At 32.9% G+C, this 18,223-nt stretch overlaps 2 protein-coding genes and 1 long non-coding RNA gene across 4 annotated transcripts; 1 reads left to right on the plus strand and 2 right to left on the minus strand.

Annotated features, from left to right (window-relative positions):
* The first annotated feature begins 508 nt into the window (after window positions 1–508).
* On the plus strand, window positions 509–1,287 carry LOC111709593 (uncharacterized). The gene is made up of 2 exons (XR_002766894.1): window positions 509–575; window positions 1,159–1,287. It is a non-coding gene; the product is annotated as an uncharacterized LOC111709593 (long non-coding RNA).
* Window positions 1,288–1,974: 687 nt separating this feature from the next.
* On the minus strand, window positions 1,975–6,023 carry LOC111709598 (uncharacterized). The gene is made up of 5 exons (XM_023483338.1): window positions 5,896–6,023; window positions 5,462–5,566; window positions 3,374–5,160; window positions 3,241–3,293; window positions 1,975–2,643 (listed from the first exon to the last, which is right to left on the minus strand). Exons 1-5 carry the CDS (start codon window positions 5,979–5,981, stop codon window positions 2,455–2,457), a joined length of 2,220 nt encoding a protein of 739 aa, XP_023339106.1. The 5' UTR covers window positions 5,982–6,023; the 3' UTR covers window positions 1,975–2,454.
* A 5,399-nt stretch (window positions 6,024–11,422) lies between these two features.
* Window positions 11,423–17,201, minus strand: LOC111709609 (uncharacterized). Of its 2 annotated transcripts, XM_023483348.1 has the most exons (7): window positions 17,120–17,201; window positions 16,061–16,160; window positions 15,885–15,989; window positions 15,397–15,504; window positions 12,794–14,592; window positions 12,578–12,630; window positions 11,423–12,500 (listed from the first exon to the last, which is right to left on the minus strand). In XM_023483348.1, the coding sequence occupies exons 2-7, from the start codon at window positions 16,141–16,143 to the stop codon at window positions 12,303–12,305; spliced, it is 2,346 nt and encodes a 781-aa protein (XP_023339116.1). In that variant the 5' UTR covers window positions 16,144–16,160; window positions 17,120–17,201; the 3' UTR covers window positions 11,423–12,302. The 2 variants fall into 2 exon arrangements, with proteins under 2 accessions (XP_023339116.1, XP_023339125.1); XM_023483357.1 differs by lacking the exon at window positions 15,885–15,989.
* Window positions 17,202–18,223: the final 1,022 nt, after the last annotated feature.

The following is an 18,223-nucleotide window of genomic DNA, read 5'->3' on the forward strand; positions in this document are numbered from 1 at the left end:
ATTGAAAATTACGCCTACAGTCACTTTAGAATAATTAAAATTACGCCTACAGTCACTTTAGAATAATTAAAATTACGCCTACAGTCACTTTAGATTATTTACAATTACGCCTACAGTCACTTTAGATTATTAAAAATTATGCCTACAGTCACTTTAGACTATTAAAAATTATGCCTACAGTCACTTTAGACTATTAAAAATTATGCCTACAGTCACTTTAGACTTTTTAAAATTACAACTAAAGTAACTTTAGACTAATTAAAATTACGCCTACAGTCACTTTAGACTATTAAAAAGTACGCCTACAGTCACTTTAGAATAATTAAAATTACGCCTACAGTCACTTTAGACTATTTAAAAAATACGCTTACAATCACTTTAAACTAATTAAAATTGCGGCTACAGTCACTTTAGACTATTTGCTTTTGAACAACATAAATTCTCAAATGATTGTAATTAAATGTCGTCTTCATAATTCGCATATTTTTTGGCCTTACTGTACCGGTTATCCAATAGTTAATTTTTTAGTAAATGCCAAACAACAGTTCTCCACCCAGGGTCTTCAACAATTTCAGGTAATGTTCAGAATTAAAATACCATGACCCGATACTCCGACAGCTATTTTACATTTGTAGAAAATATGAGCCGGAGAAATTCTCCAAATTCCTATTTTCTTCAAAAGAATAATTGCTGTCGGGTCATGAGGTCTTCTGAGGTGCAGCAAGCTGCACTGGCGTGGGGATAAACGCTGCGGCTAGGATGGGAAAGGGGATGAGCGCTGCGGATAGAACAGGCTAGGGGGCCGAGCACTGCGGCTTGGGAAGTTGCCACTAGGGAAAATCACCTTGGGAAGCTGCCGCTTGGGAAAACGCCTTTGGGAAAGTATAAAGATTCATTGAATTAGATCATTAAATTTTATACAAACACTCTCTTGGATTTTAGGATTTGATAGAAATAATATTTTTTCTACTCTTATAGTTATAATAAAAAAATAAATTTTCGATTTTGTTGGGTCATGCAGGTTCCGAAAATAAAATGCATTATATAAAACATATTGCAAAAATACTAAAAAGAACTAAAAACAGTTTTTTTTATTAAGACTACGCTTATAACACTAATTACTTTTGACTCACACCTCCAGTACAGTTTACATTACAGGTTCCCTTTCTGCTATATGGACTAATGATTCCACTTGCTATCGTTTCATTCATGGTTGAAAAAATTGTATACAAGTTCTACCCTAAATAAAAATCAAGAAATGTATGCATAAATAAAACTTAAAACAGTTTTGTGTTCTCATTCATTTGTAAGTTTGTACTGTAGTGTACAGAGTACCACTCACGTGAAACTAAATACAACGAAGTGCATCCTGTCTGTATTGGCATATTATTATCAGTCATATTTTGATCTCTCATTCAAAATCTGTCAAAGTTAACGTAAAATAACTTGTCCTTAGATATATTGAAAAAAGTGTTAATAGCAAATGTGACAAATATACGCTTAATGGGTGAAAATGGGTTCTAAAGTATGTACTCACTTGGTTTTTGTCTAGGACCTCTAGTTCACCGTGAACTAGCGCCTGCTGCTTAAAAGTCGGCTCGGTATTAAAAATGAGACAGAGTTTACAGTGAAAGGATTAATGAAGCTGTATTTTTCACACTAAACAAACAATACCCAAGAAACCAGCTGGCACATAGCTGAAGAATGTGTAACCTTCAGAAGTATTTAAATAAAATTAAGCACGTACAGGGTGTCCCACGAAACATGACAGTTGGTGAATAGTTTTGAATGTCTTCTTCCATATGCCGTATTAGAACTTTAAGACTTTTTGCAGTTTATTTAATTGAAAAAAAACTTTGCTCAAATATATTTTACTTAGAAATCAATTTTACTATAATATGGATGCCATAAAATATTTAGTATTATTCTCTTTGGCAACAAACAACGTGACATATTATGGAAGAAGACGACATTTAAGGCAAAAGACCAAATTTAACTTTTAATATATTGTATTTAACAAGTTTTATGTCGTCATTCAAGTGTTAGGTTTTGTGGGTAATACTGTAGACTCTTCAAGCTGATTGACAAGTGGAACTTGAAGGCTGTAGAATACAGAATAATATAATATTTAAACATTTAATTCAACAAATATCTAGACTAATGAACAATAATATATAAAAAACATAGATATAGTCCTGAATGTAAATATTTAATATACGCATATAAATTACATTTTATTTTGCAATTCCCTTTTTCTTACATATCTGTTTATTTTGATGTGTAAGAAGGTTGCATAGAAATTAAAAAGTTAAAGAGAAATATTTTGATAAAAAGTAAAAATAGTAAAATAAAGGAATTATGATGAAAGTTACAAACTGTAGAAAACTTAACAAGGAATCATTAATTGCCATTTTTTTATCATAAAAGCCCAGCATGATATCCCAAACTGAAGGCTTAGTGATGCACAACCTCTTTCATGTTTTCAATGATACCCTCTCTATCAGTATTGTCTTCTGGGTCATCCTCTTTATCCTCAAAGTCATTTGGTAGCAGAACAGGTCCAAGCGCTAGGATGAGAATGGCGCCGATGGGAGCGCTTATAGCTATGGAAATAACTGCCATAGTGAGAATCGTCTCTCCCATCTGTAATATTTATAATAAAGTTGGCGTTATATTAATATGTGTTTAAATAAATGAGCTTGCCACCAATTTCAAATTAAATTCATCATTATATTTGATCAGAGCTGAGATCTTAAAAGCTTGAGTAAAACCCGGTCTTAGCGTCTATTTATTCTTTAGTAAAGCTCAAGCTCAAACCTGAGTTTTGGTTTGACTTGGCTTCAGTAAAATCGTAAATTTCATAAATACTATAATTTAGTATGTGTTTACATTTAAAATCTTGATAATTATCTGTCATGTTGAAGTTTGCTAGATTTATACAATAAACACAATAATATACATATGTAAATTTTCGAAATTTATACTGAGCCAACCTAGATTTGTCAGCTGATTATGTAGACCATTATGCATTATATCATTGGTCAAATGAGTACAAATTAGAATCAAGTCTAGGAAAGGCTTTTAAAAAAAATCTCAGCTTGACATAAAATTAATTAATTATTATTGATAAAATAAACATATGTGAAAGACAACCACACAAAAAGAACATTTGATAACAAGTATGGTAATGCTTCAACACTGTCCAATGTCCATGCTATAACAAAGGTTAAATTTACTTACAGGTATAAAATCCGTAAGTCCTGCTGAAATCGCCTTTTCCAAGAACGCAGGACCTTAATCATGGCAATTAGAAATAATCAAAACTTTAATTATAAATGATTGATAAAATATTATTATTATTATGTTTAATCACCTAATGCTGCTTGGACTGTTGCTTTTGGAAGCCAAGCAACAGCAAGAAAGATTTTTTCTTTTGTGTCTAACCCTCCACAAACCGCAGACCAAAAAGTAAAAAATCCTCTGGTTATAAAGCAACAGAAAAGTACAGCAACACCCAATCCTACAGTTGCCCCGTCCATCTTTTCTGCGTTGATATTGGTTCCAATGAGTGAGAAGATAACTGGAGACAAGATAATCCAGACCTTGTTATAGATATCTGTAACAGGGTTATGATCTCCCCACCCTTCTCTTCTCCACTGAATAGAGGCCACAAATGCCATAATCACACAAGCCAGACCTCCAGCTCCATCATAATGGATCATATGTGCTCCAAACAGAGCAAACAGACCTCCTGCTGTTAGGATGACCCATCTGAAGAACACATAGTTTGCATTCTGCTTGCTTGGAAACCATTGGCAGATGTATCCCCAGAATATTCCAAATGCAATCCCCAAGAGCACTTCAAGAGGTCCATGGCTGGCAAGATCAGATATTGATGCATCAGGATTAAAAGTAATTCCAGCAGCTATTCCAAATCCTCCAATAGCCACAAGATCATCAGCAGAACATGTTGCAATAACCAGTGTTGGTATTCCCTTCTTTACTCCGTATCCTCTCTGACTAAGATTCACCAATCCTGGAATAATAACAGCTGGAGATACTCCGCAGAGAACAAATCCAAAGCATAGTCCAGGAAGAAAGGGAAATCCAAGGATCAGATAACAAAACAGGGCAGCAGCAAATGCCTCTACTATGCAAGGTATGAAGGTAGTTCTCAGTACAATCCATTTAAGTCTCCATAGTTGTGGAGGATCCAATTCAAGACCTGCCATCAGAAGAATACATGTTAAGCATGCAGATCTTAAGATTGTTTTAACAGTTGGATCAACATCATTTCCAATAAATCTCTTAACACAAGGATCACGGTATACAACAGGCTCATCATGACCTCCACTTCGTCTTGCTCGATGATGATGATTTTCAGAATCTGGAATTGGCTTAAATCCTTCTCCATTAGTGTGAGTATCTAATTTATCTTCATGGGTATTATTAGTTGATCCAATAGATTCTGGATGGTCATTATGATTTATTTCAGCTGTTGAACTGAATGTAGAATTTTTCAGGTGTTCAACGATTTTAGCATGTCCTTCATTGAAAGAGGCGTGAATGTCCATTATTTTTCCATGTACATTTAAGTGATGTAAGTCGGTATCACCATGCAGAATCAAATGACTTTCATTTCCATGAACATCTTCATGAAGATCACTATGGGTCAAAGATCTGTTTAGACATTCTGGGCTGTTGAATTCATGGGAATTGTACGGAACATTTTTACAAAAGATTCCAACAGCCATCATTCCAAGTAGTTGTGGGATGCGAATATCAAACCCTGCAAGCTTGGATATTATTGCTGCAAGCTGAAGAACTATCTGTCCAGCTACCAAAGCAAAGAATACTAGAATGAAGACAGCAAAGATTGTTCCCCCTAGAGCAGAATATGATCCTAAAACTGTTCTTGCACACAGAAATATGATAACGACTGCTATCATTAGAGTTATGTTCGTTGCCACCTCTCCTTTTGGGGGAAAGAAGTTTGAGGTAATCCTATTACTCTGAAGTGCTTGTTTTACTCTCTTGTAAGACTTTTTGACCTTTCCAGGGGCCTTTTTATTGCCTTGGTAGGCAGGGGGAGGATCCTCTGGGAGCTCAAAGGTTTCTTGAACAGGTTCTTGCACAGGCTGATATTTGCTTCCCCTTCGGCTAGATAAAGAGAGGTTATGAAGCCTTTAAAAAGAGGTCTGACCTTTGAATTGTTATTTCATTTAAAAGCACGAATCTACATTTATGAGTCAATTCTCTTTCAAAGAAAGCTATGTCTGCATGGAAGCATTGACCAACTAGAAGCAATAAATATCTGGTCTGAGTTAATGAGATTTCAAGTAAAGATGTATCAGATGTTTTCATTGATTATGATAATTGCTTTAAAATAAAAGGCAGATGTGAATATTGAGCATGGCAGCTGAGCACTTTTCATTGAGAAATAAAGACCGGAAAAAACTACCTGTATGGAATTGGCAATTCCATGCCAGACAAGCTGAGTCGTCTATCTCCCCTATCTTCCGATACTTCGGGCACAAAAGGTGGTGGCGCCTTGCTGCCCCTTCGACTACGAAAATAATGATAAAGTAATTTAGAATAATTAGTTAACAATTCTCTATTGAATGTAGCCCTAAACCTTTGACTATTATTGACTAACCTTTTATTAATCTACATCAAATATTTGAACACACTAGGAATGTAAGTATGGATCAACCCTTTTGAGTTTACATTGTATGCAGCTTACATAGTATTTTACAGTCATAAAACCGCTATTTGCGAGATTTACACATAAAGGTTCTGTCTTCAATTAACAGTCAAGTGTACCGTTGTAAATTGGGCATTGCCCTCTTCGCATGGATGATCACTTAAAATTACGCTTACAGTCCCTTTAAATACCTGTATAGACCTGGCATCTCCATTCCAGAGAGACTGAGTCTTCGATCATTTTTCTCATTCGTAACATTGTAACCACGGTTATCCATGTTACTAATACAAACCTGAAACTGGCAAAATTTTGGTTATTCTCTGTCATAAAATTAAAAGATTTTGGGATACTACAGAATAGGGTATTGTGTAATTATGGGCAACCCAGAAATTGTTTAAAAGATTTTTAATGTTATCTAATTTTATAAATCTTCCACATGAACTTCTAAAAACAAGAACTTCTAAAAAATATCTAGAAATTTCAAAAAAACAACAATTTAATTACACTTTTAGTTATTTCTAGATATAATAGCAGAAATAAAAATAATATCCTAATTTCAGTTTAGTATTCAATAAAATTGAAACAAATTTATTTAGAAATATTCGAAATGTTTTGGAGAAAATCTGGGATTCAAGGAAACTTTGCTTTAGTGTACAACTAATTTAATATTTTAACATTATATTAAATCACGTTAATAATAAAATTCACCATGAAGTGAGCATGCATGATAAAGTACATAATAGTTATATTTAATGAAAAGATACACTGCATTATATTCTTGATATTAAGACTGGTTTATGACAGATATTATTTCTTTTTCATGTTCAATGAGAGGAAATTTCCCAATGGATAAAAAACAGGATTTCATCTAAAAAAACATTTCTTGATTTCATGACATGAAGAAAAGATGAAAGTTGGGACAAAGTACACATTTTTTCTAATCTCAGAATTTCTGTATTTTTATACAAGTTACCAAATAAGAAAGATATGAAGAAATTATATGTTAATTGCAATTCCACATACTGTTTTCTAACATTTCCACACAAAAAAGAAATTGAGTCTTTGTCACAAGCTTAAATTTGATATACCCTTTGTAACCTAAAGGTGTACAAAGTCACCTTTAATAATTCAAGCGTATTATTTGATCTAACAGAATTCATAGTTTGAAATGATCAAAGGTCTACGACATTAAGTTGCAAAGATTGGGTTACAAAGAAATCAGAGTTTGTGGCGTTGTCTCAGTTTCTTTTTATCGTTTTTTGGTAAAATTGTATTTTCTTTTTTAACTGTGTGTTTCCCTAAACTGCAGAAGTGTTAAAAATTAAAGTCTATCAAACTGCTTGGGGAGGAGGGGGGGGGCGGCAATTGGAAATCACCTGTAAAGTAAAACTAATCCAAAAACTAAAAGTTTATGTAACATTTTTCCTCTTTATTTCATATTTTTAAAAAATCAATTAATTTCAGATAGTTAGTCTGGCAAAAGATGTATTTTTTTCCTTCCATATTCTTGCAGAGTAAACATTAAAAAAGAAAAAAACAACTGCATTTTAAGCAAACTATTGAAAAATAAATGATGAAATATCTAAAATAAACCAAAACAAATGGATAAATCAATAAAATTACAATTATTTTGTTAATTTTTTGGAACCTGGTAATACAGGGGACTCATGTTCCAAAATACGTTTTGAAGTCAAAGTGCAAATTCTCTTTAAAAATGTGATATGTTCCAAATTGAAATTAGTAATTGTAAAAGGAAAATTATTTCGTAAATATTTTTAGTGGACCTGTACGTGTTGAAACTGGTCTAAAAATGTACCCTTGGCTACTTTATATAAAAGTATGCAAATAGGTTTTTAATCAATTGAAATTAAACTCGGTAATATCTCGATCTTTTAATCATTTACAGACCTTCAATTGTTTATAAATGTTGAATTAACATTAAAATAAATTTATTTTTATAATCCCTATAATTTTGTAACTTGGTGAATTAAGCCTCCGATTTTTAAACTAAGAGTTCTGCATGCACGTTTGATCAAATAGTAAAGTTTGAAATAGAAGAAAAGAAGGGGGAACTTAGGGGGAAAACTAAAAGATAAAAATAGAGATTAAATTAAATTCTTAAAGGGAGTGTTCGCGAAAAATGAAAGGGGGTATAGGCTTAATGCGATAAAAAAGCGCTTTTGATCGCCACTAATTTTACTTCTATCTGTTGCGTCTACAATGAGAAAATTGTTAAAGATGTCTCATACCGAATAACTTAGCGCCCATACAAATTGAGAAAATTGCAACATACTACTTAGACCGTAAAATATCAATTTAATTTCAAACAAATCCTTCAGATATTACAACCTATAGTCATCGATTATCTTTCGCCACATTTGTATATAGTTTATATTTTATAATATTTTTTAACTAATTTGCTTGTTTCTCTTGTGAATTGCGCAACTATCTAAGAATGCCGCACACCACTCACAATTTTCGAAATCCGTTGCAAACGTTTTCTAAAAAAATAAAATATTATAAAATATAAACTATATACAAATGTGGCGAAAGATAATCGATGACTATAGGTTGTAATATCTAAATGATTTGTTTGAAATTAAATTGATTTTTTACGTTCTAAGTAGTATGTTGCAATTTTCTCAATTTGTATGGCCGCTTAGTTATTCGTATGAGACGTCTTTAACAATTTTCTCCTTATAGACGCAACAGATAGAAGTAAGATTAGTAGCGATCAAAAGCGCTTTTTTATCGCATTAAGCCTATACCCCCTTTCATTTTTCGCGAACACTCCCTTTAAGGTTTGAGTTGAGTGCACCATGTCACAAGCAACGTGATACGGAAACGTTTTGAAGTGAAACTATTTTGCCAAAAGCCGGGGACGCAAGTTCCAAACCGTTCTTGTGTTACAAACATGAAATGAAACAGTGTCAAGTTTGTACACAAATAGAACAATAGAAAATCAAGATTAGAATCTGTGTAATATTTAAAAATAAATCTTCATATTTTGAAATAACAAAACTTAATTTAATTGTCTGAAAAAGTATTCTCAAAATTACGAAACGACGAACAAGGCAGATTGCACATGTTGTAAAACAAGGCACAATGCACATGTTGTTAACGAGTTTTGTGCTCTTAGTGTGAATTTAAATGTAATATGTTCCAATTTCCATTAAGTATTAAAAGAACATTTTAAAGGGACTGTAAACGACTAAAATATGGCAAAAAAAGTGTCAGGTTTGGGCCAAAACATGGTTTGGAATTTTCTTTCCCTAAATAACTGTGGATTTGGCAGGCGTTCCGAAATCTAAAATAAAGGAGATAACAACTATTTGCATTCTATATTAATCCAGAGCTATAATTCATTCAAATTTAATTTAAAAAACTAGGCTTTCAGAGCTCTTCGCGCCCATCTTTCATTTCAATTGTGAACATTTTCTTTTTGTGTACATTGTAAAACAAAAGCAAAAAAAGTTCGCGAATTTTATAGCAACAATTCCCCTGGAATAAATTAAATTAAATTTTGTTTGAGGCTAATTTTTGAAATTTTGATCATCCACAAACCTTCCCTGGGGTCATGTGAGGTTCTTACACAAAATTTGGGCCCAATCGGTTTAGCTGTTTTGACGTATATTGGATACTAGCAGAAGGGCCGTTGCCCGTGGAAATTTTTTAATTTTGAAAAAAATATTGGAATTTTTTTTTTTGCCAACATATTTATAAATGTCTTGTTTTATTATATATATAAACAAACTAACAAACAGACATACAAGCAAAGTATGTACTAGTGTCGATGTTTTTAATAATAACAATTCATTTGCTAATTCATTTAGCTAATAATCACATCCTAGGTTAAGATAGCAAGGATAAGCAAGAAAATGACTGAGTTTTTAAAAAATCTCAAACAATATCACTACGCAGAATTGGTTATTTTTGTCAATTTTGGCTGACATGATTTTTATGTCCAATGAAACTGTTCTGTAAGATAAACTTTTATCACTGATCTCGTTGTACTCGTACTTTATGTGACCCTCAATGCTAAGATGGCCATGCCAGTTTCACAACATACACTTACAAGCTTTGTCTGTCTGGTTTAGATATCAATGTTTATAATTTTGAAAATCTAATATTTAAAATTGTGAGTTATCTGCAAAAGTGACTCGCGCATTTCTATTGCAGAGACAGATACAGGACTTATCTGAGTTAAACATTTTGAAACCTATAAAAACGACGATATCTTCCACATTTTTGATCAGATAACGGTTACAAGGGTATTGTTGTGAATCGGGAATTGCCGTGTTTGCATGGAGGGTCACTTGAAATTATGCTGACCTTCCCTTTAATTTCAATTTCATATCTACTTCAAGCATTTTCCCATCAAACAAAATAAAATCCTTGATCAGTAAGAATAAGACCTAAAGACTAGTAATTAGAACAACTGCTAATTATGAACTGAGTACAAAGAAGTCTACTCCTACCGTTTATCAAAACTTGAAGGCAGTCCAATGCAGTTTATGCTGGAAACCAGCGGTGGTTTTAGCGCGGGGGGGGGGGGGGGGGGAATTCACAGATCAGAGTGGTCCAACCTGTACTTAAAAGAAGTTGGGGTGTCATCCATTGCAAGAAATGCTGTTTGTATATAGATATATTTATCATTTTTATTATTTTTTTAAATTCTATCAAATCAATAATGTTACTGCAAATTGATCTTAAACGTATAAATGTACAGTATACATTAAATACAGAAATAGATTCAATGATTACTTATATTAGACAATTAGATTGTCTCTAATACTTAACTTATAAAGCGCTTCACTCCCCTTTCCCTATTGACAATTTTAGCTTTTAATTGTTGGTCTGAATATCACCATTTTTAATCAATCTAAAATGTTCGAGGATTTTAAAAAAATATTAGTTAATTAGTTAATTTAGTTTTAAAAAATCGATGGTTTTATCTCTGGTTGAAATTTTCAATATGAACGTTTTCGGTGGTCATGATGATTGCAATACAAATTTTTGGCCCGATCGGTTCAGCCATTTTGACGTTTATTTGATAGAAACAAACAGACAGACAAGCAATACTAAACTTTTAGGACTCTTCGCGCCCACTTTTCTAATAATAATTTTTACTTTAAGCTTATGCTCTTCAAGTCTTTATTTCTAATCCGTTCTACATAATAACAAATTTTGCGAATTTTTCTATTTAATTTTCAAAAACAATAAATGTCGACATTTTTTCAAGACAAAATATTTTTAATTTTCATGTCAAAAAATTTTCCTGTGGCGGTGTTAGTTGTCACAAAAAAAGGCACTATCTACATATAAACAAATTCTCTCTAAAATTCTCCACATGCATCTTTCTGAAAATTAGGTATTGTTCCCTTTAAAATCTAAAAACTTTTAAGACTTTAAAGACTATAAACTTTTGCAGGCTTCAAAGGCTTTAAACCTTTAAAGACTTTAAATACTTTAGACCTTTAAAGACTTTAAATACTTTAGACCTTTAAAGACTTTAAAGACTTTAAAGACTTTAAATCTTTAAAGACTTTAAAGACGACTATAATTAATATTGACATTTTTAAAATTCACGAAAAGTAATTACTCTTTGTTTTGTATACTTTAAATAATTCTGTAAAACATTTTTAAAATATCGTTTATGATTAGTTTTAAATCTATACAAATATAATATCTTCTTAAAATAAGTCTAGAACAGTTCTATTCTTTATTAAGATTGGTTATTGCTGGACACTGTGTTTCATGTTGTATACATTCTTTAGCAGCATTAATATATAAAACATATATTGGAAAATATCATTACAATGATTTGGTTTTAATATCATTTAAAGTGAATGTTAACCTTTTAAAGACAATTAACACACCTTATTTTAGAATTAGGAACAATACAGATATTATTTTAGGCTAGAGTAATCAATGCTAAATGATGACTTATAGTTTTAAATAATTAAGTGGAATAAAAATATTTATCGCGAAAAAGATTTTATTTTATTCTAACAGTAGGTTTTATTCTTTAAATGTCTTAATAGAAGGGTCGACCATTCTGCCCCTTGGGAATAATTTTAAGATATTAAGAAAGTGTATTTTCTTGTGGTTAGTAATTCCTTAACTTTTTATTGAAAAAACAGGCCAATTTTTCTGGTAGTGCATATACTATAGAATCTTTAAAACAAGAATCTAAAGAAAGCATAATACAATTTTTAATCCATAATGCCCTCTTTTTAAAAATTGGAATCAAATATAAATAAAATATGATTATCTGAATGACAAAATCTAAGAATTTTCTGAACCTCTTAAGCGTTAAGCTATCTAGTATCTATGTTTACCATCCCCTGAACTGATGCAGCCAAGCCAATAGTATGAAAGTAACCTACAGGGTGGAAGCAAAAACAAGAAAACTTGAGGATGATATATTACCTTTTGCAGCTAAACAAAAGTTTTCTATTAAAAGAAGCCAAATTATTTGTTAAATATGCTTTTGATTTTTTAACATTCAAATGCTAAATAATTGTTTATATAATCACTTTTTAATAAAAATAAAAACCAAAAAATGATGCATTGCAATAAATAATCAAGTTCTGTATTAGTGATGAGCTTCCTTGGTGATTTCTTTCATGTTCTCCTTGATAACATCAAGCTCACCAGCCTCCTCATCTTCGTCTTCATCACCCTCAAAATCATTAGGAAGCAGTACAGGTCCAAGTGCCAAGATAAGTATGGCTCCGATGGGTGCACTTATTGCAATGGATATGACAGCCATGGTAAGAATTGTTTCTCCAATCTTAAAATAAGGGCATTAAAAACAAAATAACAGCTTTTAAAATATTTAAAAATGTGTAATATTTAATAAATACTCACTGGCACATACTCTGGAAGATTTGCTGCTATTGCTTTTTCCAAGAATGCCGGACCTGAAAAAGTAAAAAATAATGAATATAAGTGAGATATTGACAAACTAAAAGAATCTGTAAATTTGTTGTTAAACACAAAGAGCTCTTTCATGTGCCTGTTGATCTGTTATTTTAATTAATCAAAACTGGGTTAAATAAGAATTAAAGAAGTAAAAAGAAATACCTAAAGCTGCTTGAACTGTAGCCTTAGGGAGCCAAGAAATGGCCAAAAATATTTTTTCTTTCGTGTCTAATCCTCCGCAAACAGCTGACCAATAGGTAAAGAATCCCCTGGTTAAAAAGCAACAGACAAGTACAGCAACACCCATTCCTACAGTTGCCCCATCCATCTTTTCTGCGTTGATATTGGTTCCGATGAGTGAGAAGATAACTGGAGACAAGATAATCCAGACCTTGTTATAGATATCTGTAACAGGGTTATGATCTCCCCACCCTTCTCTTCTCCACTGAATAGAGGCAACAAATGCCATGATCACACAAGCCAGACCTCCAGCTCCATCATAATGGATCATATGTGCTCCAAACAGAGCAAAAGCACCTCCAGCTGTCAGTAAGACCCATCTAAAGAACACATAGTTTTCGTACTGCTTACTTGGAAACCATTGGCAGATGTATCCCCAGAATATTCCAAATGCAATCCCCAAGAGCACTTCAAGAGGTCCATGGCTGGCAAGATCAGATATTGATGCATCAGGATTAAAAGTAATTCCAGCAGCTATTCCAAATCCTCCAATAGCCACAAGATCATCAGCAGAACATGTTGCAATAACCAGTGTTGGTATTCCCTTCTTTACTCCGTATCCTCTCTGACTAAGATTCACCAATCCTGGAATAATAACAGCTGGAGATACTCCGCAGAGAACAAATCCAAAGCATAGTCCAGGAAGAAAGGGAAATCCAAGGATCAGATAACAAAACAGGGCAGCAGCAAATGCCTCTACTATGCAAGGTATGAAGGTAGTTCTCAGTACAATCCATTTAAGTCTCCATAGTTGTGGAGGATCCAATTCAAGACCTGCCATCAGAAGAATAAAAGTTAAACATGCAGATCTCAAAATTCCTTTAACAGTTGGATCAACATCACCTCCAATAAATCTCTTAACACAAGGATCACGGTATACAGCAGGTTCATCATGACCTCCACTTCGTCTTGCGCGATGATGAAGAGTTTCAGAATCTGGAATTGGTTTGAAACCTTCCCCATGTGACTTTAGAGCTTGTGAAGCATTAGACGGTGATTTGAATTCTTTAGCTTTTGCATGGAATATTTTTGCTGTGGTGCTAAATTTTGGATTGTCTGTTGTTTTTTCAAGGTGATCAACAATAGCAGAATGTCCTTCCTTTAAAGAGGCATGAACATCCATCATAACTCCATGCGCATTTGGGTCATCTGAATGCAGATTTAAGCCTTCATGATCAATCAAATGACTGTCATTACCATGCAGTTCTTTGTAAAGATTACCATGTGCCAAAGATCTGTTAAGACATTCTGGGCTGTTAAACTCATGGGCATTGTATGGAACGTTTTTACAAAATATCCCAACAGCCATCATTCCAAGAAGCTGGGGTATACGAATATCAAATCCAACCATCTTAGAGAGTAAAGCTGCAGCTTGAAGCACTATCTGTCCTGCAACCAGAGCAAAGAAGATAAGAATGAAGACAGCAAAGATTGTTCCCCCAAGAGCAGAATATGGACCTAAAACTGTTCTTGCACACAGAAATATGATTACAACTGTTATCATCAGTGTTATGTTAATCGCCACATCTCCTTTTGGAGGAAAAAAGTTTGAGGTAATCTTGTTATTTTGAAGTACTTGTTTGACCCTCTTATAGGACTTTTTAACCTTTCCAGGTTGTTTCTTATCTCCAGGATATGCTGGAGGAGAATACTCAGAAACTTCTTCTTTATCCTCTACTACAGGATGAGGATGAACTACTTGCTGATACTTGCTGTTCCTCCTTAAAACAGAATAAAGTTAAGCCAGTAACTATTTCTTTCATGTTACTGTTTCAAGTTCAAATAAGTTAACCCTATTTCTGCTGGGGTACTTGAAAACCAGGATATGCTGGGGGGGGGGTCAATTTGACCCCCCCCTCTAAATCCCATGTTTGATGTCCAAATATGACAAATGATACATCATTTGAAAGCTCTTGTGCTCTACTTTTAGAATCTGCAAAAAAATTTGCAAATTTGCAAAAACTGAATTTTTTATCGCAAAATCCAGTTATATAGTAAAAATGTTTGCAAAAAAAAATTTGTCCAAAAAATGAAAAATTATACATTTTTGAAAAGCCCTTGACCATGCCATTTCAAATATGCAAATATTTTTGCAAAATTTTAAATAACCTGATTTTTAATCAAGAAAAACTAAAAATGTGCAAATTTACTTTGACAGGTTGTTTGAAAAAAATTTGCAATTTTTTTTTCGCAAAAATTGTGCAATTCGTTTCCTTATGTCAAAGGCTTTCCAAAAAACTAAATTTTATCAAAATCTGACAAGTGGAAGTGGGTCAAAACAAAGATTTAGTTTGTTACAGGAAAAAGCAGTCTTTCAGGCAGTGTGCCTGAGGACTCAGGCAGCTAGTATTAAAGCCCGGTTTTAGGCCTAAAGGGAGGGCTTTGGGTATGTAGGAAAAGTCAGAAAATTTCAACAGCCTCAGACCAATACTTTTTGAGTTATGTAAAACAACTACAGGGGGGGGGGTCAAATTGTCCCCCCCCCCCCAGCAGGAATAGGGTTAAAATTGGAAAGGGAAAATTACCGACTAACTACATTTGGTATTTCCATTCCAGATAAACTTAGTCTTCGTTCTCCCCTGTTTACAGGTACTTCTGGCACAAAAGGGGGCGGGGCCCTGCTATTTCTGCGACTAAAACAGTTGAAAGAATTAAACTCTGAATTAAAGCTAAAAGAAAAGTATGATTGATTGGTTTATCTACTTATTTTAGCATGCTAAAATAAGATGTAGGCGCTTCTTATTTGAAGACCCACACTGTACTTAAAGCTGTAAAGAATTTGATTTCTTCATAATAACTATATCTCCATGATTATAGTATATTAACTTCCAAATTATATCGATAAATTTCCTGATAATGAGTAAGGTCCAACTTTTTTTTAAGAAGTCTTACTTCCTTGCTAAGGAGGTCAGAATCCTTTAAGGGAAGTAAGACTATGAGAAGTTAATATCCCTCAATGAGGACAGATTATATGAAAGATGTCAAATTCCTGTAAACTGAAAGTACAGTGTACCTGACTGGCCCGGGTATTTCCATCCCGGACAAGCTAAGCCTTCTATCAGCCCTATATTTTGGGACTTCTGGCACATAAGGTGGTGGTGCCCTGCTGTTTCTTCGACTAAAAACAAGTGACAGCATTAGACACTGAAATACTACTCTATAAAAAAAATGCCCAACGAAGGAGCATACCTGACAGGTCCAGGTAATTCCATCCCTGCAAGGCTGAGTCTTCGATCAACCTTCTCATTTTGGACATAACCCTGGTTGTCCATACTTTCCAATTTGTAACCTGGAAAAAAATAAGATTATATGAATTGATGTGATTATCTTGCTAATATTAGATTAAACCCATGTTTTAAATTCCCTTTATGCTGCATAAAGAGTTCTATTGAAGACAAAAGGAGGTGTTAAATTGGATTCTAAATGTATTATTACTACTTTTATATCTATCTTATGTTTAAGTAAAGAGAAGTTATCATACACCCCGTCCTTTAACAATCCCTGAATTTATCTATCTACAGCTAAGGGATTCTTTTGAATTTTTTTGGGTCCATGGAAACGGTTAAAATAAAAAGTTGTTAGAACAATATTTCCTATACACTAAAATAAAAATGAATAGCTGTTTTTTTTTGCAAGAATTACTACCATTTATAAATAAATTATTTCGTGGGTCTACAGTAGGGTTTCCTGCGGAATGGAAATATTCTTGTGCGCAAATTGGGCATTGTGCTCGCAAATTTTAGTTTTCCACTATTTGCACAGTTTTTATTCTTTTCTTCATGTGAAAAATGCCACGAAAATTGTGCATTTTGCGTGGAATTCTGTGCAATTAGGGGTGTACGAGCAAATACAGAATTTGTGCGAATTAAGGGGATAAAATTTGCTAAAGATGGTGAAAATTCTAGTTTAAACCGTTTCTCCAAAGCTCTTCATTAATTCCCTCTAGATTTCTTTAAAAAATTTTATCCAAGAACAATAATAGGAGTTTCATTATTTGTTTCTGCGTTTAATGGAGCTTTTTTATTTATGCATAGTTTTATGGCTTTAAGGATTATACTTAGACTGGTTTACTAAAAGTGCCACAAAACCCAAACGATCATATGTGTTTTGCATAATAACAAATTGTAAATAAAATTATCAAATTGCTCTATGCCAACTGTTAAAACAATTTTTGTAATATCTATGCTCTGTTTGAACATGCAGTTCTATGGAATTTAACTTCTAAGTTTAAATAGAAAAATATCACACCTTGTACTATGTACGTTCCTGTAATTATAGTACAACTGTTTACTACAAACTGAGTTTAAAATCTACTACGATAGTTTATCTAAACTTGCAGGAACCCTAATGCAGTTTCTGCTCCATATCGAATTTGTATTAAGATCTTCAATAGTACTTCATGATTAAACTTGAAATATTTGTATTAAGATCTTCAATAGTACTTCATGATTAAACTTGAAATATTGCTGAAGTCCGAAATTTAGACAACATTTCTTTTCGACCCCTAAAGAATCCTTATGTCCACCCCTGGCCATAATATTATTATGTCTGAGTCTGCTAGAGTTTATTTTATGAAAAAGATAAAAGACTGTAAAGATGTGTCTATATATGTCTCCACAAAATGAGCAGTGAAAACGGACAAGTTTACTCTGTTTGTGTACTGCAATTTTCAATTGTTTTACTATAGTACACCCGAATTATAAGTAGTCAAAACATAAACAAACAAAATGTGAACATAACAGCTACGAAACTCTTACAGATGCAGCTTTCCTAGAAAGTATCACTGTACTAAATCAAAGAATTATTTAAAAAGACGATATCGAATTCGTCGCTGAATTCCCATATGTTAATTGGGACACGTCCCGTCGGGGGCGGATATAAGGATTCTGTAGGGGGGGTAACAAATTTTAATTTTTTTACCCCCCCCTAGAAATTTTTTTATTTCCCCCCCCCCTAGAAAAATATCATGATGTATATCAAATTATTGGTTTTAATTGGGTTTGATTTGCATTTTCCACTCATTTCTGGGATTTATAAACTCAACCTATTAAAGGCTTCATTACATACCTTTCAGCTTTCACCTAGTTTTATACCCTTCATTATAGTCATTCATTTTACATTAACTACAAAGATCTGTAAAAAAACTGAATTTATTTTATTTTAACTAAACTTTTTATATTAAGTTTGCTTGCAAACATTGACAAAAAAGGCAGTAATATAAAAAATAATAGTTTTACTCTAAGAGGAAAAAAATGAAATTTTTTTAAATCTTTAGAAAAGCTACTCTGCCAAACCATGAAAAAATATGGTCATTACTCATTGTTAAATTTTCTTGTCGTCAATGTAGTATGT

The sequence above is a fragment of the Eurytemora carolleeae genome, unplaced genomic scaffold (assembly GCF_000591075.1).
Source record: "Eurytemora carolleeae unplaced genomic scaffold, Eaff_2.0 scaffold59, whole genome shotgun sequence".
Taxonomy (NCBI): Eukaryota; Metazoa; Arthropoda; class Copepoda; order Calanoida; family Temoridae; genus Eurytemora; species Eurytemora carolleeae.